The sequence below is a fragment of the Bombus pyrosoma genome, linkage group LG8, assembly GCF_014825855.1.
Source record: "Bombus pyrosoma isolate SC7728 linkage group LG8, ASM1482585v1, whole genome shotgun sequence".
NCBI classification, from domain to species: domain Eukaryota; kingdom Metazoa; phylum Arthropoda; class Insecta; order Hymenoptera; family Apidae; genus Bombus; species Bombus pyrosoma.
Window position 1 is genome coordinate 1774061 of NC_057777.1, and position 21278 is coordinate 1795338.

A 21278-nucleotide genomic window follows, 5' to 3' on the forward strand; every position below is an offset into this window, starting at 1 on the left:
AAAGAATTTTGTTGCAACGTGTTTTAAGGATAATTTTCTACTAAAACGATTTTTAAAGCGTAGGCAGAGAGAGAGAGAGAGGGGGGGGAGGAGAGATTAACGGAATTAGAATGGATTTGAAGCGATTAATGGATTAAAGAAGGAAACCAGCGATTCTTTCCTTTAGAACATAGAAGAGTTGAAAATGATAAAAATTAAAAGGACGTGGAAGTTGATATTCGTGTTACCAGGTATTATCGCTTAAACTAGTCTCATTGTCAATCTCAGTGGTAATCTAAATTTTTATCGATTTACGTGTAACGTCTGATAATCGAACAACAACGATAAAGCGAAATAATCGCAACGTTTCTTTATCTATAATTTCTTAATTGATCTAAATCGTTCCAGAAGCTGAGCAAACTCGCAGCAGCAAACGTGCGGATACTTTTAAACGATATTGTACGTAGATACGTGTTGCGGTCGAATTCTATCAAGCGATTCGGCATCGAACGCAAGGAGGAATCGAGATGGCCACTCGAAAACAGCTGGAACGTTCGGGGAACAGTCTATTTCCGAGTAAGTTTCGGCGCAACAGCGATCGTGCATCGCGGTAAAAGTCGTAGAAAGTGCGCGATTTCCCGTGCTTCTGGGGATCTTTTTAGCGATGACCGAGAGGTTTCTGCGAGCGACTTTCACACGTGGGCTTCCTGCAGTCGCAGCCGTCTACCCGTCTAATTATATCTTACTTTGTTTGAGTACAACGCACCTTTCGACACGCGGCCGCCACCTCTTCTCTTTCTTCGCCCGCTTCCAACTCTTCGTCTGCCTCCCCCGCGACTCGACTCTCCTCCTGGTCTCCCTTGCTCGGGGAACGAATACAATTGGATGCGGGCCAAATCGAACGATCGCTCGTTAAGTCGAACCGCGAATTAGCCGGATTTCTCTCTGAAACGATGATTCTTGGTCATTCACGTGAGAAGCAGGTATTACGTTGGAGGCAAGGGGCAAACTAATAGAGGAAGTCCTGTTTCCTTTTCAGGTACGACTACGTTTGCTTGACTTTCTATTGAATTTCCCTTGATATACGATTATGCTACGCATTAAGTATATATACACATCAAGGTATAATATTTATGGTACGCGTTAGGAGCAAAAATTATTCGATATGTTCAATGGAAACTATAATTTTATACGTCTTTTTACGAGTATACTTAGATAGTGAACGTAATTTAATCGCCCGCGACGATCATTCAGCTGAATTATAATAATCGATGAAAAATGTATGCACATGTTAAATAATACGAAGATAGGAATGCTTGAAAATATATGTACGACGATTTATGATTCATGTGTATATACGTATTCGGATAGAAACAAGCTACAAGAAATATCGATATGACTTTTATCGATGTTAGTGACGATTTTTATTCGCCAAATTTGATTAATTAACGTATTGTACCGATCATTAATTACATCGAAGAATCTGTATTTTCAGGCATCCGGTTGAAGCATCGAAGCAACATATGGTTGTAAAATGTAACAAGTGAAAGCCGTTGGTGATCCGTGATTCAACACCCCTGGTTAATTACTTGATTTATGCTTACCGTTCGCATAAATTTCATTTTAGAACATATCTACTATATGCAAGTGGTAATAAGTTTACGCATCTGCTATAAAAACTTCTATAAATCGTAGCCGTCCCAGTTTCCGATTTACGACGAAATTACTTGGTTGGAAATGTGAAAAAGGTAGTGGCGCGTTTAATAATCGACAAGCTAAAGCCGTAAATGACGTAATTGTCAGAAGTAACGTAAAATCTGGTTTGTTCATTTTGGCACTTGAACGCTATAAACTTCCAGCATTCACCTTCATCGATTCAAGCAAAACTACTTAAATTTATTTATTTGTTAGGTACACTCTATCTGGCACGCTATATATTTTTTTTCCCCACTTACGTCGTCAATCATTTTCAAATCTGCGAAGAAACTCAATCCCAAACCCTAACCATCGTTCTACATCGTGGAACAAATGCACGCGATTCCGCTCACCGCCAGATCAGAACCGAGCACCGGGGCCCGTTATCCAGGCCCAGCTATTTAGAAAATCACGTTCTTACCGCAGCGCGTGCTGGTCAAGCTACCGAAGAGAGGAGCCTATGTAATAGCGGAGGACACCGTAAAGCATCCCGCGCGACCTGCTTTCTCCGTTTTGTCGTTTGGCGGGGAAAAAAAAGCCGCGCCGTGACCCACTACCCTCGTGACTCGGTTCTCTACCCCTGCGGGAAAAAAAAAACGCGAATGATGAGAAGCGAGGACGGGACGGCCAGAGGCGAAGAGGGAAGGGATCGGAGCGTTTAACGAGTCAACCGCACGAACGCGAACGAGGAATAAAATGAGCAACTAATCGATAGCAGTTCATTGAGTTTTGGTCGTGCACGCGTGTGTACCACCCTCGCCTACCCCTCCATTTTTCGCTCGCTTCCCCTCTTCGTTACTCTCTTTCTCGCTGTTGAGTCTCTCCTGAAACGGTGGCGGCCCTTCGATCTGCCCTGTCAGCCCCGCGTCTCGCGGCGTGCTACCGCTTCTTGCGGCACTGACAAGCGCGGTCCGCGAACGCGTCAAGGAGCAACGGTGAAGAAAAGATCACGTGAGTTGTGTTCGAGTTTCGCGCAAAACCAGTCGTTCGGTACATCACCTCGGCAGATAGTTCGTCGTCTTTGGCTTTTTCCTAAGTGAAGTAAAATTCGTTGGAGAAAGGAAAGGAGCGATAGCGGATAACTTTTGATTGAATCAGATCCAATTAGGTTCCTTGGCCTCTTTAATTCGCGCGTACAGATTACATGTCAGCTACATCGTGAATTACGTTTTCAACCAAAGTTTCTAATTTCTACATCAGCCTCGTCTACACGCTACGTATCGTACGAAATAGCGGATCGTTTAGTATAATAGGTGTTAATCTAATTCTTTCCGTATCGAAACGATGAATTAGTCGATCCGGTAAGACGGTGGTCGTGTAACGAGTTACGCGAAACGATGATGTCTCGAGTGTACCGAACGATTTGACGAGTTCGCGTCAACCTCCGGTAGATCAGCGCGATTGATGAAAGGGACCTTGAATATGCCGAGACGGTTCGTTAAACCAGGAATGTGTGGGACTTCGTTACGGTGTTCTGGTTCCATTACTAACGGCTGCAGCCTCGTCAATGACTTAACGCCGGAAAGCTCGCGAAGTCTCTCCGTTGGAAACTTTCATCTGGTTCTCTCGACGGCTACTTAGCCTTGTTAATAAGTCAAGCTATGCTAATACTTCGCAGGTGTTCACAGCAATTTTAGCAGGCCATCCTCGCCTCCTCTTGTCAAAGAAGAATTCCATACCAGCTGTGAATTCGCTTGGCAACGGTAAAAGGTGCTGGATCGATCGGGATTCGGCGATAGATTTCAAGGAAATTCTTTGGTTCGAAGTTTTCGAGCTTCCCGAGGTAATCGATGAAATTTTGGTTGAAAAGTCTATCTTATTTATTTAAAAATATAAGGAAACTCGGTGGTTTTCGCTCTGCCGTATCCGCGAACTCTATGCCGAACTTGAGGATTTACCGTAGGATTTCAAAGTTTCAAGTTCAAGCTCGAGATTTGACACGTCAAAGTACCTGCTATAGAATTAATAAAGTTTCAAGCTCGCAAGTTCTTGCATATTTTCAAACTCTCTAATTTGCATAATCTTAGATCTCTAGATCGCCGAGTTCCCAAGACTTCGTAAGAAATTTCTAAATTTTCCAATTTCTGAACTTTCGACGAACAACATTCGACATCCCTGCTATCGCTACGTTCGCAGAGAGAAATCTTAATCCTCGAATCTTCTCGGAAAAGTGAATCAGAGTCGCAGGCGTTTAGCTGCACAGTCTGAATCCGCTTCAACGACGTCCTTTCATCTCTCCTGACGTATCATCGTCCTAGAGGTCGTTCGATCTTGTCAGTACCCTTGTTCTACCGTAATTCCGGTTCCTTGGCATTTTCCACGTCCTCCATTGGCCACGGCTACGGTAAGAAATTCCCAACGACTTCATTCCTATATAACACTCCCATCGCTGCAAGGATAAACTCCTATAAAGTCTCACTGTCGTTTTAAGGCTCGCCCAGCCTGGCCACCCCACGGACTAAAGCCCCAAGCCAATATCGTGCTCCATCGCGACGTATAACTCCCTCTTCAGACGATGCTTGGTGTTGGACGCGATACTGCTTCGTTTCTTATCCATTTCCCTGCGATTCTCGATGGCCTGTTAAAAAAAACACCATACCATACGTCTTGCTTTAACGAGATATATTGTCTTTGTCGAACGCTGTCGGTTGCCGTTTTTGAATTTCGTAAGTGAGATGTCGCGTTTATCTCGACTTTCCGAAGAGAAAAGCGAAAGAAATTATTTCAATATATTTTCGTACGTTGTTCTAGAATCAGAAGAAACTTGGCTAAAAATCATTAGAGAAGAATCGTGATTCTCCGAGAGCATTCGCGAAATCCGTAGAGAACGAACGAGAGACAATGCTGATTTAAAAAGCGTCGAACGAGCTGTATCACCGTTTCTCGTGAATCGCGGAACGAGCAAAAACAAGACCAGACGCTGACGCTTCTGCACCAGTAAAAGTTTAAGCCTTCGTCGTAACTCGGCGGCCCGTTATAGCGCCGCGACGCTGATCGTCCAGTGTGCAAACTGCCCCGCGATCGCTCCGCTTATACGACTCTTACCGCGTTCTGGCGTGAAGAGGTGCTTCAAAGACCTGTAACGAGTCGGCGTGACGGCGCGACGGGGTACAATGCTTTCAAAGGAACACGGCGATTCTCTGCCACGCATCGCCGCTAAGTGGCAGCATTTTTCACGCCTTCTCCCCATGACGAACTCTTGCTCGAATAGCGAGGAGTCGAAGCTTTGTGCGACGCGTTCCGAATTCCTTGGTTTTTGATTCTACAGAGGAAGATCGCAATGGAAGTCAGTTGACGAGGATGTGGGAGGAAAGCAAATGGAAGAGGGTGTGGTGATAAAAGAAATGGCCGAAAGAGGGAAGAGATTAGTCGAAGATATGAGACAGTGGCAAGAAGATGTAACGGATAGTGATTTTTCATAGGGTGAAGCCGGTTTTCTGAAAAAGCGTCTGTCGTTCGGACATCGTGCTTCTTCTTGCTTTTTTTTTATCATTTCGCAGTGAAAGCGGACTTAGAATTTTTTATAACGTTGGAAAGAAATTTTGATGAAACGCTTCCTTGTTCGATCAATGACTACATTTAAGTAGAACGAGTACAGTGCTGTTACGGCCAGACTTCGACGATCGTTTTCTGCTTAATATCATACTATAGACATAATTTTATAGTTTTCTAAATCGAACAGTTGTTCGTCCAATTGTTTCAGCGTATCCTATAAATGCTCTATCGTCTATGTCGATGTAATATAAAAGGAAAGAATCCTTTTGTCGAACGGAACATTTAAAGAGCAATGAAAAAATTTCCGAGAATTTCCACGGGAAGTTAGAGGCTGCTCGACAAACGTTTTCAAACGCATAATGAAGTAGCGTGAAAGTCGCTTACTGAAATTTCACGCAGGAATGGGACGAACTGCCGCCGTCTCTTCAGGATTCAGTAAAACAGATAAAAACCTGCGTTCTCGCAAACACACGTTTATCCGTTTAAACCGCCGTTAAATGTCCACGGTTTTAACGATATTCCAGAGAACAGTTTCGTAAATTCCCGTGCTCCATTAACCAACATCGTCTCCCACGCACCTCGGTCTTTCGCTCGTCCCAAGCTATTTCGTGGAAAAAGGTTTTGACCGCGGTAGCCTCTTGAAAACAAAACCCGGTCGTTCGACCCCGGTCACGTTACGAATTCTCTCCACTGCCGGTCGCTCTTCGTGGATTGGAACGAGGCAGGACCCTGTGACGTTCTCGCAACGGAGGGACGAAAGTTGGAACGCGGAGGGCCTCTCGTCCCAGGCAATTTGGCGCCCGCATGGGCAAACTGGCGAACGTATTAGCCGGTTGATTGGTATTCCAAAGATCCCCGGTGTGGGAGAGTCGAGGCACTTTCCTCCTTCCATTCCCCGCTTCACGAGCCATAGGATCTTCATCACGGTGCCTGTTACGAATAAGCTCTTAATTCCTTGTAGGGTTCTTGACTCCCACTTCTGGCGTCTCTGGTTCTTTCTGCCTCTCTTCTTCCCGCCCCCTCCCTTCGACCCACGCCTCCGTCGCCCTATCTACTCCTCCTTTCTCAATCCGACTCCAACAGTTCTCTCCTACCGATTCTCCCTTGCTCTGTCTGCCTGTCTGTTTCTCTGTCTCTGTCTGTCTGTCTGTTTGTCTCTCTCTCTCTCTCTCTCTCTCTCTCTGTCGTTTCGCCGACGCCAAAGCCAACGTCTCATAGCTTCTTCGTCTAACCCCTCGACCCAACCGCCCAACGACCCCCACCCCATGCTTCGCCGCTACTTTCTTGGCTTCTCTTGCTGGCTTTGTAGCCTCTGACTACGTGTGTTCTTCTCTCGTCTCTCTTTTTCCCGCTCTTTTGCTCGTGTAAGTACGAAAGCCGACGTGGCTTGTGCACGGACGTGCAGATGTGCCTAGCATCGCTGGGCCCGAATGACTCGCAGATAAGCGTATTTCCCGGGGACGACACGTGGAACGCCGACTCCCGAGCCGCTGGCGGTCGCTGTTCGAAATAGGTTGCCAGCATGGAGCTAGGATGACCAACCAGGTTGCAACCGACTGGTAACGGTGACTTTTACGTTGCTGACGAATTAGCACGACGAGCGATACCGCGAACGAGCGGAACTTCCGACGTTGTTTTCGGTCGGTGACTCGGATTTTGTACCGATTCGATTCTTGGCTCGCTGTCAATCTGCCGTTGCTCCGCTGTTGGTCTCGACGATGTTAAAAATTTTCCTAGCAATCACCCAGAATCAGATACACGGAAGCTTCTAAGTTATCCGCGTGTATACGCGTTTTATCGTTCGAGAGTATCGTGATTGTAAATAGTTGAAACAGAATACAGAATTTATCTGAAAGAATGTGCGTTATTGAAATACTTTTCCGGCTCGTGGTACGTATGGAAGCTTTTTACTTTTCGTGAAATTTTTAACGCATTTGCGGTCAGAATTTCCTTCCATTAACGTCGTCTAGTAATTCGTGTGACGCGATAAAACGTGGGACGAATAAAAGAATAAGTAGGAAGCGGAACGAAAGAGAGAAGGAGGAAAAGACAAAGCCTATAAAGATACAAATAAACGAAATATATTCAAAAATGCCACGAACTACTCTTACGCGGATACTTATTAGTGTTTTTCAAGGTATCCTAACGATATTATTTAAAAATCAGAATTGTAAATGTCGGAAGAGGTTTCCTCTATGTGACAAGATCAACTTAAAACTCGAAGCACGCAGAATGGATGGTATGAAACAGTTTCCGATACTTGAACTCCGCGGCAATTGAATTTGAAGCACAAGCAGCAGGCAGATAGTCCATGGTTGTTAGGCTCTTCAGCGTTGAGCACCGTTGTACGTACGTTACCGTAGAAAAATCGCTTCGACAGTCACGTGGAACGACGACGTTTCGCAACTAGGAGTGCCTTAAGATTCGTTGCAGCGTAGGCTATTCCGAAGCATTAAATTTACGTTTGTGAGAGTGACAAACTGTATGCATAACCAAACACGGTAATCCATCGAGTGGAATGGATCGATTCGGCGAGTTCGATTAATCGAACGCTAAATAAGATTTCGTTTCGGTACGTCGGGCTTCGAACGCAAAATGTGCTAAGTCCGATACTATATTAAATTCGACAGAAAACAACTATCCAATTTAGCCCATTACACGGTCGTGCACGACTCGTAAGTGAAAATCATATCTAATTCATCCGAAAGGCCTCGTCTTCCTGCTGCCGATAACTCCATAAGCTGTTCCAAAGCGATCAAAATACCGTTCGCGCAGGCAATCGATGAAAACGGATCGATAAGCCAGACAAGATCGCGAGGAACAGCAGGCTCTCGAAGCTGTTCTCCTCGCGAAGGACTTATCTTATCTGTCGGCCTTGTCGCACCGGTTGTCAGTCGATTTCGGCGCGACGGCTGATTCTCGCGCGTATACATACACCTAAGGCTGTCTCGCTCTGTGCGACGCGTTCTCCCAGGAGCGCGAGTAAAGCGGAGCGAAGCGAAGTGGAGGAGCGCGTGTATCGACCTCGACGACGAGGCCCCCGTAGGTGTGTGGGTACGTACGGCCGAGAACATTTGCCAGGCCGGCGACTACGAGTCGGCTTTCTCTCTCGCTCCGTTGGCCAAGCCCTCGAAAAAATCCCCCAATGCCAGGGGAAATGGGGGCAGGAGTGGTCCTGCGGGGCGGCAGAGGACCGAGTCTAGCTGAGAGAGGATGATGCCTGGTAAGGAGGAAGGAGAGTTACACCGTGGCTCCCCCATCGTGCAGCTCCTCCTCCTCTTTCTCCTCCTCCTCCTCCTCCTCCTCCTCCTCCTTTTCTTCTTCTTCTTCTGCTTCTTCTACTTCTTCGTCGTCGTCTTGGTCGTCGTCGTCGTCGTAGCCGTATTCCTCTTCTTCTGTTTCTTCTTCTTCTTGCACGCCGTTGGTGTTCCTTCTTTCTTGTACGGCCCTCCTCTCTTCCTCTCTCTCTCTCTCTCTCTCTTTCTCTTTCTCTCGCTCTCTCTGGCCAACCCGTCTCCGGTCGTATTCCATTTAGCAGGGGCGCCGTTGAAACCGACGAACCATCATAGAATACCTTATAGCGACGAGCGTGGCTGCCAGTGCTACGGGAGAAATAAAAAGGATCCTCCTCTCTCCTCGCGGCGTGCCAAAATAAAACGGGGACCGACCCTCCACCGTCTTCTTCCTCTTTCGCTCTTTTGCTCCGTCTGCCGCGTTTCTTTCAGCTTTTTCGCTCTGTCGGGAGATTCGCGATCAACTCGAGACCTCGGCAGCTGGTAAGAGCTGGCAAAAGAGTGGAGAAAGGGAGGAGGAGGAGGAGGAGGATGGCTTTCGTTCTCTTTCTTTGGTGGAGTGCGCGCGCGCGCGCGCCGCCGCTCCCGTCGATGCGGACCAGGTAAAAGACGGACAGAGACAGCGGCTCTTTATTAGACTCTGGGAAACCGATTCCCCTCGAGGGCAATTAGCGAAGTACAAAACGGAGGTAGCTCTCGATTTATGGATTGGACGGCGAGAGACGATCGAGTTCCGCGCACAGTCGCGCTCATTGTACTCCCTGTCCAACCGAGTGTCCCCGATGGCTCAATCTTGACGATTCCGTTGCCCCGAAACTCGGCCCCGGCCGATCGATTATCGAAGACACGGGCCGCCTCGCTGTGTCTGATCGAGGGCTGTTCATCATTCAAGCGTGCCGGATGCGTGCTCGTGTCGACCTCTCGCTGACACGCTTCCTCCCAAGATAGTCTTGATGGACTGTCTTGCTGCTGGCTCGATCGACGTAATAAGGTGCAGCTTGTATCTGGAGCGTTGCACGAGATTCGAACGTCTTATAGAAACGTGTAATTAATATTTATGATCCTCGTGATGTACTTCCTGTCGTTTTATCGTTCAACTAGTTCTGGTTTGTTGTTTCGTAGAGTTAACTCGAAGATGGAGCGGGTTTTCACCTTTGCTTCGATTACGATCAATGCCGTGTCTGTCTTAGAGAAGTAGAGGCCTTCGTTTCACACGTATCCAGATACACGCACGATACCAACGTTGGCAGAGTTTAGAAAACTTTCGACATCGTTGCCTTCGATTCGTTCGAGAACGAATCGTAATGCACTTTATTCGTCTCAATTGCCGTCATCTCGGTAGCGTTGTCGTTTACGTATTCCTCCGGCAGGTCGACGAAAGGTGCAGCCTAAAAGAAAAAGAAAGGAAATCCGATAATCGGGAAGACTGGAAACGGGGCCCTTGAGGATCGTCGATGTTTGGCTATCAAACTTGGATTAACTTGTTGATCTTCTTTTCTTTTTTTTTTTTTTAACGATTTCCTGCTTGGAATTGTTTCGAGGAGAAATACTGAATTCTGATGAAAGATATACAAATTGACTTGGTGCTGTTTATTCTACTTTAATCACAGAACGGGCGCGATCAGACTGGATTTAATTCGATACCTATTGCGGAGTTCCATCGAGCAATATCGTCCCTGCTGAATTTAAGAAAAGATTCCTTGGAAATAAAAGTTTCGTAACTGCGATTTAACTAGAAATTCGACGTACCACGGTAATCATCGCTCTAACAACCGTGATGCGTGGTTGATGCAACGTAAATAAATCCATAAAACGGTCCTTTCTAGCTACGCGTGTACTTTCATTTTCTCCTAATTGCATCTAATTACCACGTTCGATCGTTCTCACTCGTATCTCTATGGATCACGAACCTCGGTGCCGTATCTCAACGCCGTGCAAACCACACGCAAACATTCTCATACGCGCTCCACACGGTATCCGCAACATTTGTCACTCGAAATCAGCTCCGTAGTCCGGCACACGGTATTTATATTCCCCTTGGCGAACGCTTCTCTCGGCAGCGCGTGCCTCGCGGCTCGCTGAAATTCATCTTCATCTGTGCGACGAGTACCGCTCGCTCTAAAGATCCGTGCGGCGATTTACGAGGCTGGTTCGCGACGCCTCGCGTTCCGTTATCGAGCACCGGCCGAGAGAAACACGAAGCAAAGGGCAAACGCTGATAAGCACAGGCAGAATTGACCTCTGGTAGCGTTCGCTTTCTCCTCTCCGCGAACGTTTCCAACCAACAGCGGGACCGCAATCGTGTCGCGATCTCCCCGTTTTCGAGGTCCCTCGTGTCACCGGCCTGGCCGTGTTTGGTCATCCGGCTCAAGGACAGCTTGCTTCTCGACTCGTCAAGCACCGGCACACAAAACACGTGGCCAACCCGGCCTAAAAATGCGTCCGGATGTCTTGTATGATCAGCTTTTGAGATTTCTGCGGCGGAGTCGTCTGACGGGACCGGGGTCAATGCAAGAGGGGACCCTCGCAATTACATACTCAGTGCGCCAGTATATACCGGGTGACACGCAGTTCTCCCGTAGCTTTTAATTGCGCAATCTGTGGTTACGATAAGGCGGGTCTGTATTAAAATGTTTTAGCAACGCTCGAACGATCGTTCAAGGTTAATTTTTTGTTTTTTTTTTGTTTTTTTTTTGTAATTTGATATCGATTCTTTAGAAGCGGAGTTTCAAGTAAAACGTGCTAATTATTTCAGCCATTGCAAATCACGTACGAAACGATTTCGTTACTTTAACGAAAAATGATTAGTTTATCGCGACTAATAAAAATATGACCCGACCAAAAGCTATTTAAACAAATGACCGTTCAAATAACTGTGCTTATTATACGATACTTATCTAAAATTTTATTCGTATTATATCGCAACGTCGACGTTGAACTTGACCGAATTGCTAGTCAAAATTCCCTAGATCCCAATGGCCATCGGTGCTAAAGCGCAGACATACCGGCATACCTATGTATATATCTTCAATCGTTCGAATCGATTAAAGCTACCCCGGAAGTCCTTGGCATACCTTGCTGCCAGCGATAAGCGACGGTGCGATTATCAACGGACACATTTTACTTTCTCGCCGTCGCATTTCTACCGGGAATTCTCCGATATCCCCGGGACCACCCGTGGATCTTGCTTGGACGTCGACTTTTAAGGGACATCGGTTCCGCTTTCAACTAACGATTCCTTCATTTGCTCGAATCTACGCGTACCGAAAAGATTGATGCGAATGGTGCCGTTTGATTAAATCTTTGCTACGTCTATCTCCTACTCTTTCTCCTCTTTCTCTTTCGCTTTCCCTGCGTATCTTTTCCCTGCATTTTTATCGTTTTTATCGTTGCAACGTGGCTCGGCATTGAAGAAAAGAGTACGATAGATCTCTTCTTAACCGATCTCTGTGGAATCAAACGTTACATGTAATAAACTCTATTTTTTTCATTAGCCTGCGTCTTTTATTTCTATCTTAGAATTAAATTCTCGGATGCTCATTTATTTAATTGGAATTTTCTTTATGCTTTAGTTAATTAGTTTTCTTATCCGATCTCTGTGGAATCAAATATTATATGTAATAAACTCTATCCTTTTTTCTTTTTCTTTTTATTAGCTTTCATCTTTTATTCCTATCTTAGAATTAAATTCCTAGGCGCTCATTTATTTAATTGGAATTTTCTTTATGTTTTAAGCTAGTTGGTTCTCTTTATTCAACCTTTCGAATCTAGCGATGGAAATAGAAAAAGAAAATATGACGGCGATCGATCAACATACAGCTAAATAGGAAAGAATTCGCTTCCTAGATTTGAATTTTATCATGCTTGTACATATTTCCTTCCTTAAATTCTATATTTTCCTTCCTGTTTCCGCTCGTTCTTTTGTTCTACGCCCACACACGGTAACCACTTTTTCTACGTTATTATGTCCCGTGCTCTTGTTCCGTTTTTTTTCCTCCTTGATCCTTCAGTTTAACCGCGGGCCGCCCTCCTCTCGCTTTGTTCCCTTTTAAGTTTTCTTGCATTTTGCTTAATTGCGCCAATTTTTCGCTCTGTTTGCCCCTTGTCTCTCCAACTGTTTTCGCATTCTCAATTTTCATTTCAATTTCTCATTTCCCAATCGTCCCCTTTGCCCCCTTCTCGCTCCACGGCCTCCTTGCTCTCTTCTTTTTGCCACCGCTCCTCGGTCTCTTTAGCCTTCCTTCTTTTTACTCCCAAGCCCTGTTGCCCTCTCGGCTCGTCTCTCTTCCTCCTTTAAACTCTCAGACTCCTATTTTCCTCCCCTCTCTTATCCCTTTCCGCTCGTTTTGTCTCTGTCGGAAGCTCGCTATCTCCGTCTCTGTTCCTCTTCGTGGAGGTTCCTCCGCTCCGACGCGGAGGCGAGACAGGCCTCCTCCTCGCGGAGCGGAGCGTACGCGTCATCGTCAAGTATAATATTCCCTTGGCAGGCTTGGGCTCTGGCTTCTCTCGCATGCGAGTTCAGCTCGAGGGGCCCCTCGACGCTTGTGACGAGCGCGGAGAGAAGTTTCCCTCGATGGGCACGACGGATTTCGACGTCGCCGATGCTCCGAAAAGGGATTGCCGGTTGCCGACGACTAAGAACCAGGCCATTCGCCGTTTTATTCGCTCGCGTACAAACTATCTTTGTGTATCACGTCGAGACACGTTACTAATCAAAATTAGTAATATAATCCTCGTACTTCCTAGCACGTTGACAATTTGTTGAATCGAATATCATTTGTTATCTTGATTTACGTCGCTATCGCTCCGGCTTTTGGCGTAGACCGATATCTTTTAAAAGCCTATTTGTCAAAGCAGAATAAAGAAAAAACCTCGAATGTCACGAGTTTTATTCCATTTGAATGGCCACTGTTCGAAATCTAGGTACGCAAAGTTTGGAATAATTTTCTCATCTGGAACTTCTCCGTTCGCGCAACTCCAGCCTTCGTGAAACTATTCTATCGTCGAAGGGTTAGGGCAGATTACAGTTTAAGAAGAAACCGAGATTCGTGGTTTTAGTTAATTTCGAAACATCTGTTACATCTTTCACGCGGCATTTCTATTTTATCTCGCCTGTTTTCCAGACAACGAACGAATTACGATACAGACTATTTCTTTATTCGTGTAATTACTTGTAATTACTAGTTAAACACTGTTTCAACGTCGGTAAGACGCGAAAACAAGCGTGAAGCTCGCACAGCGGAAGAGGAAAACGAAATAAAAGGCGACAGCAAATGGAACAAAATTCGAGAAACGGAAAACAGTCGAGCTACTTTAACGCTTAAGCTATATTCACAATTAATTGAGAATTAATTGAGAACCGAGAATTAATTGTGAATTATGCGTCAGAATTACAGCGGATCGTGTTTTATGTCCGATAATGTTCACCGTTAACTTACCTACGAGTATCGTATCTCATTTTCCTCTACTCAGATACATCGAAACGTTTGAAGTTGAAGATTGAAATTTTCTATACTTTTTATGAATCATTTTATTTCACGCCTATCGAAACACGCAAAGTTATTTGCCATTTTATTCAATGAACGCGTTAGAAACTTGGCAGAAGAATATATCTGATCGATGACTTTAGCACGCAACTGTGCAAATTTGATCATTAATTTCGTGCTTATTATTTTTAACTCTCCTTCAAAAACATGTATCTCTTCAATCGCATCACGCAACAATCTCACATACTATCTATAGTTACTACATGTACTGTATACGGTTCTATATTCCTATCTGTTATATAAATTCTACTTTTAAAGAAAATTATTCGACATCTGTGATTTTAATGGTTTTTATTTAGCTTACTTTTCTGTTTGTCGATTAAGAAAATCATTTCCTTCATTTTACTACATTTTGGAATAAAAACCGTTCGCTGTTCATTTTTCTTCCAACATCAATTTGCTTAGCCGAATTGCTCGTATTCTTTATTATTTATTCTACCCACTATCCTGTACAATTTGCACCTTCTTAATTACATTAGACCGTTAATTCGACTATCTTTGTCAAAATACACACAACGCGATCTTATTTGTTACTCGTCGAACGTACGTGAAATGTGAACAAGCAATTATATACGCGTTAATTAAATAGAGGAAAATGAAACAAATAAAACGCGTGTACGATAGGACCGAAAAACACGGAGATATCGTGCGTAGAGACGTTGTTCTTCGAAACGGCGTGTCCGCTTCTAGACGATGTCAATTAACGTAGCTGGATTAGGTGTGCGAAACAACGGTGCCGACCAAGTGGTCGCGTAACGCGCGGTTGCGTTTAATAAGAATATTATACGTCTGGTTAGAAATTAGCATGAAAGCGACGCGATGAGCTCGTAATCGCTCATCTGTGCGGTCGCGTTGCGTTGCATAGATGCGTCGTGATTAATTTATGGGAAGATTAAATTAGCCCATCCGTTTCGCTCGCCGGGTGCCGCGCGGGACGGAAAGACAATTTTTGACTAACTCGCGTCGCTCTTCTGATCGACGAGGATCGTCACGTTTCGATGACTCGACGTTTCTTCGAGCGACACTGTTGCACATATGTCGTAAAAATTGATACGAAATCCTTGAAAGTCAGAGAAATAGGATAAAATAGAATGCCATTCGATTCGAGCCAAAGCAGCTAAGAACCGAGCTAGCGCTATAGCGACGGCATCCTTGGAAGTAAAAGCGTTTCCGGTGTGCGAATCGAGACAAGTTTTCTTGACACGAAAGAAACGCGAACGCAAACATTGCACAATGAATAATTAATAAAGGCATAACGCGTGTAAAGGAAAGTAGAGATGCTTCTGTGCTACAGTGAATAAACACGTTAGCTTTCCGTAAATTGTATGCATATCCTTCGTAGCAAATAGACAAACGAGTTTGAACAGAGCGAAGCACGCGTATGACACTTTTAATTAGCAGCGAAGCCTCGAAAATTGACGAAACGTTCCATTCAAACGGAAGACATTCTTTTATTTTCCGTAGCACGCCAGGCTGCGTACAACGCTAACTCCAAGTCAAGGAATTATTAAAATTTTCAACGGTTTCAAACGTGCATATTGAAGGTAATCTCGATGCTTGAAACGTAGCAGATTGATAAACACGTGGGAAAGATTGAATAAACATTGGTTCGTTAAGATGCTTGCTGGATGCATTTTAACGTTGGTTGCCAACTATTTTTAGTAATTTTAAGCGTGTATGTATGCACATTCGCTTCACAGGCACAACATGGAATATACGTTTCAGCCATGTGAATTTTCTGGGAAGAATTGTCAGAATTGAATGAAAACGTTGCTACTGCCTCTATATTGATTTAGCATTGAATAAGAGACTCGTTTGATAGCGCCGTATACGTTCAAACTGTTCTTTATTACACAGATAAGACCGTTATTTGTTGAATGACACGGTGCATCATTATTTATAAGTCTTGTATAAACGAATCTTTACGGGCGCAATTAACGGCAGGGTATAAAATACAACCAGCTTCACTTTGTTCGATGACTCAGAAAGCACTTGCTTCATGAGCCATGTCGATTGAAAAAAGTTTCACGATTGCCAATTCACGTTATCACATTTATTTATATCTTTCCGAGTGAAAGAAATATCATAAGCATCGAAGAAGAAGAAAAAGAAACCTAGGCGAGACAAAGCCAACAACTTTGCTCCCTTCGCTATTAAACTTGTTACTGTCGTACAAGAAGACAACTTATTACCAGCGTTAACTTGTAACGTGTGCTTTGTAAAATTTCGCTAATAATTATTAGTCGAATCGCGCGAGAAAGGATTCCAGAGTGTCTTTGGTTAATAGCGCTGGAACAATTCTATCGGTTAGACGGGGAAAAGGTGCTGAAATAAAAGTTTGAAACGAATAATACCGATCGAAACGAAGGATCGTCTGGTGATCCCAGCGATCGATATTGCATAATCGGTTTACCGCATGTGTTTCAACGTTCCTCCGTCGTTGGAACTTCTCGTTAACGTCAACGTTACCGAACCTCGAATCTTGATCACGTACTCGTCGACACGTCACGCAGGGAATGATGGAAAGAGGAAAAATGAAAAAAGGAACAAAATATTAGAATGATCCGGCGACTGCTAAAGTTAGAATTCAGCGCTAGTATCTTAGGAATACCGAGATGATATCGCATCTTTTATCTTCCTAATCGATTATCTCTTTCTGTCAAAAGGTGACATAATTAACTCGTTGTAGTTAAGATTCTGTGTATAGCGAATCGTGATATCGAATTACAGAGACGATGTATCTTTGCAAAGCATTTAAACGAGACGTATACTTTATACCGCGGATCGACGAGTTCTGGAGGAAACCGGTGACGAGGAATGCACACTCCCTGCTCGTGGCGTGAGACGCGACTGAAGAGAACGAATCGAACGCGTCTACGCGGCGGAAGCGGATAGAGTAGGGCGCGTGCTCGAAACCGAGGTTCTATTCTCTTCCTCTTTTTCGTACGTTCGCCTCCCTCGTGTTCTCTTCCCTCGTGGCCAAATGCCGCGAATACTCGATCAGGTGATATGTAGCTCACGCACGAGCATGCCAATACGGGTCTTGTCGATTGATGTTCGATACAAGGGGCGCTTCCGAAAAAAAAAAAGAAAAAAAATGAAAACAGGAAGAAAGGTTCGAGCTACGTTGAACATAAAAGCGAAGAACGTTGGACGAATCTATGGATGGTCTCTTTCTTTTCGTCGTCATTTTCGTGGATCCCTTTGAAGCTTTTTTTAATACACGATTTCAAAGTTTGACTAACTTCTGAAACGTACAATTTTCCGTGCAATATACCGGGTGTCCCGGGAACCCGTGCCAAGTCGGAATTTCAAAGCGACAGAAGAGAGGAAATTTTTATTCGTGGACGGAACGAAGCGATTTCCAAAGGTCGATTTTTCTCTCGTCCGAAGCAAAGGAGATAGGAATAAGAAACGATATTCTAACGGAATTCAAAAACGATCAAAGACAAGCGACAAGCTGAAAGAGAGAAAATAGAAGGGTCGAAAGAAAGAGATTGCACGCACACGTATCTACGTAGACGAGAATACGTTCGCAGACGCGACTGCACCGCGGGCATAATGGACGTGTTACACGGCCGTGGATTCAGAGAAACACGAACGGCCTGGATGGGACGAACAGCTCGTCGGATGGACGGACGGACAAACGAATGGGAGACTGTTACACCCAATTGTCCCTCGTTGTACGGGGGTCAAGTAAGGTAGCCAAGCGGCCACGCTGTGCACCGTTGTCATCCGTGACTGGTGCTGGATAAACTGCAGACCAGCTCGAAAATACAGCGACAGCCCGGTGGGAAAACAACGACGTTACTTTACGATATCGTCACGCCTGTCGCCTGATATAGTAACAGTCGACGTCGCCTCCGTGCCGTTTCAAGCCGGGGCAAGCCTGCCCCCGATGATTAGGCCATCAGCTCGAGATACTTGTGCCTGACTTAGCTTTCTGTCTCGTTCAAAACCTTCGTGGATTTTCCAAGCTCCTTCGGTGTTTGAAGCGAGACGTTCCAGACGATTTGATGAAATTTTCAGTTGAATAACAACGTGGTTCGTCCAAGTTAGTTCCTTTCTTTTTTCTCTCTCTCTTAAGAGGTATACGAATGGTCATGTTTTTATTCTTATCTACTAGCGAAATAGCGAGTTAAACCAGCTTCTGCGCACTTTAAACGATTTAACTCGAAACGTTTCGATACTCTTTTAATCGTTGCGCTCATGTTCCGGATCGTTTGAAATATCATTCGATATTATTGATTTAATGGTACTGCACGTTGCTATAAATTTTTCAATTCGCGGAAAAGAAGCAGTTCCACCTCAAGTTAATTAGGATGTCTCAGTTATTGACGCAAAACTGTTCTGTAGAACTTACAAACGTTTCAAAATGAATTACGAATTAAATTATATAATTCCTACAGACAACCATTATTCCAGTCGTTCCAAGATAATCGCGATCCGTTAAGTTACATTTGAACAAGAATCGAGATAATTTACAACGTTTCTCTCTCTCTCTTTTTTTCTTTTTAAACCAACTACCAGACTTCGCGACTAGCTCGAAACCAGTTTTCTCTGGATACGAATGGAAAATTTTTCACGTCCGCAGTAGCCCGTCCCAGAACGTCGACGGAAACGGTCGTTATCACCTGGGTTGCGCGATTAACTGACGATCATCGACGCCGCGGCCGATAAGAAAACGAGGATCGGCCTCCGTTCGTGGCGAGTCGGTTATTTTTCCGCGGACCGTCCTCTTCTCTTCCCGTTCCTTCCCCATCGACGGGCTGGAGCTTCGCCTCCGGCGTCGCCGTCGTCTTTCCTTCTTGGCCTTTCTTTTTTTGGGCCGCACACGTGTGAGGTTATCCCGGCGACGGTGACCCCGTCGTCCTCTCCTCCTACTCCGCGACCGCTTACCAGATCAGAAGAGCTCCGACCATCATCACGGATCCCCCTGACGCAACCTGAACGACGCCGCTTCGGAGCATTCGTTCCCGATGACGTCAGGCCAGCGCCGCTCCTCCGTTCCTCCTCGTACTCGTCCTCCTGTTCCAGCTCTCTTGCAACGCGTCGAATATGTTCCAAAACGGGCGTGCAAAGATCGGTATCCTTGGCCAGTCGCAACGTCCACGGACAGATATACGCTACGCGAATGTAATTACGCGATAGTACGTGAGTTTGATTAAATTGTGAAAGTTAATCGTGAATTATGGTGTCGGTAGATCACTTTTAATTGGTAGGAGGTATAAATTAGCTCTTTTTTGTCGCGCGATAATATATCACGGTACGCGTAACGGTATTGAGGTATAAGGAATTAAGATCGCTTGGATCATTTTTGCATCCTTTTGTAATTCTCGTTAAATCGTGTTTTCTCGAAGCGTACGATTGCGGATAGTTTTGAGCGTCAGCGTGTAGTATACACTGGCGCGTTCTCGAGCGATGGAAACGTTGGAAACGTCCGCCTCTCTTTTTGCCTCGTGCGTAGCTGATGGCTTGCAGGTGTGTCCTGTTGGATTGGCTTCTTTCTTCTTTCTGGGTACAACACGCTACGGAATCCATCGGCGGAACGTTTCAATTCCTCGGTTTTCGAAATGGGCCGTTAGAGGATGCAGTCTTGGTTTTGTTTAGAGAAAGAAGTGACTCGTAGTATGATTCATTCGTAGCTTGGCTGCGTGTATACGTCGGAGGGAATTGAACGACGTCGTGTGAAATTGCTGTGGTAGCTTTGATGCTTGGGCCTCTCGATCGGTGGTCTGGCTCGCCTTCTTCGTTCCACGTACATAGGTTTTGTCGATTTATTTTTCGAGGTTAATGTATCAAGGGGAAATTATTCAATGAAGCCGACGTCCTGCGTTTGATAGGTAAGTGTCTTTAGATGTGTTGTATCGTGCTCGCAATCAGTAATTTCTTTCATCGTGTCTCCGGTTAGTCTATTCGTTATGGCACCCTTCGTTTCAGAGGTGAACAGATACGGACAATTATAAAAGGTACCGCCTCTTTCTATAATTATCTATCGATACGATTAACATCGTTGTCTGAACAGAATTAATGCAAGAGGAAAGAGAGGTGGCCGGTAACACGAACCGTGAGAAGAAAAGTCGAAGATTAAGCGCAACGAAAGGGAATTTAATAAAGGCCCGACCGAATACAGCGGCAGGAACGATAAAAATCGAACGGAGCTTAAAAAAAGGCGAAAGAGAAACCGTCCGTACAAGGGCGTAGCGTCGTTGGTGAGGTAATTACAGATGACCTTGAGACCCGGTTCACCGAAGGAGTAGCCGTGTATTTATAGGCCGGCGGATTTGGTAGGCAAATGAGCCGAAATTGAGAGGCGCTTACCCAAGAGACAGAGTGACAGGGATGGGAAAATAGATAGAGCGAGAAAGAGCGGAATCGTCGATAGGTGCTTCGCTCCAGTCAAAACACACGGCCCTGAAATCACCGGCAGGCGACGATCATTTGCCCATTATCCAAAGAGCGGTGAAGCCACGGCAAACTAAATCAACCGGTGGACCGATTCCCCGGTTCTAATGGCCCAATCTCTTTTATTCCTCGGTCGGAGCCAGGACACGGTCGCTCGAGACGCTTGGCAAACCGTGCAACCTTTCGTCAACGATTTACGAGCGGATCTGCTGTACGCGCGAAACTTCTCCGCGCTGCAAACGTTTCTGCGCACCGATTAAAGCGTCTGGCTGCTGATTTCGCGCGGAAGAGCAAAGTCGAACAGCACCGTCTTCGATGTTTGAGAATGTCAGCAGATCGGTTGATCGATCGAAGTTAAAAAGTCAAGTTCACGCATGAGAATCGTACGCGCGTACGAAGAACGAAGTAGATCCCACGAGCGCAGCGCCAACCGTGGCAATCGATCGGCTGGCGCGGCGATCGGTCGTAGCGAATAAAAATTCAGAGCAGCCGGTCGGCGGGCACGGTCGGTCGCGTGACTTCGACGTACAATTCATCGACGTTCGTCTTACGAGCAGCCGAAGACAAAAGACAATCGTCCGAGTCGATCTCGCGAAGTGTCCGGCCGGTTGCCAGTCGCTGATTGGTTGGACACCGGCTACTGGACCCGGTTGACCTCTAACCCCGGCAACTCGCTCGGCTTTATCGTCTGGAATTGCGGTGTTGGTGGCGAGTTGGTACAACACAAGGCGCGCGCGGTACGCACACGCGTCCGCGCGCGCTTTATGACCGCGTATCCGCACGGTGGGAGCGGAATTCTGTGCTGAGCGACAAACAATTGCCGCCAAGTGGCTTAATTGCAGCCAACTAAACAAATGTTCCAACC

General features: G+C 45.5%; 1 protein-coding gene across 6 annotated transcripts in view; it reads left to right on the top strand.

Annotated features, from left to right (window-relative positions):
* The window catches only part of LOC122569917 (nucleolar protein 4-like), a 93033-nt gene that overhangs the window by 33645 nt on the left and 38110 nt on the right, over window positions 1-21278 (top strand). The window contains exon 1 of one of the 6 annotated variants that reach the window (XM_043731569.1): window positions 1606-1629. The exons of the other annotated variants lie outside the window; for them this stretch is intronic. Coding sequence (XP_043587504.1) covers window positions 1621-1629 — 9 coding nt within the window. The 5' untranslated portion in view covers window positions 1606-1620. Of the gene's footprint in view, window positions 1-1605; window positions 1630-21278 lie in introns of those variants that run through there. 6 annotated transcript variants of the gene reach the window in all.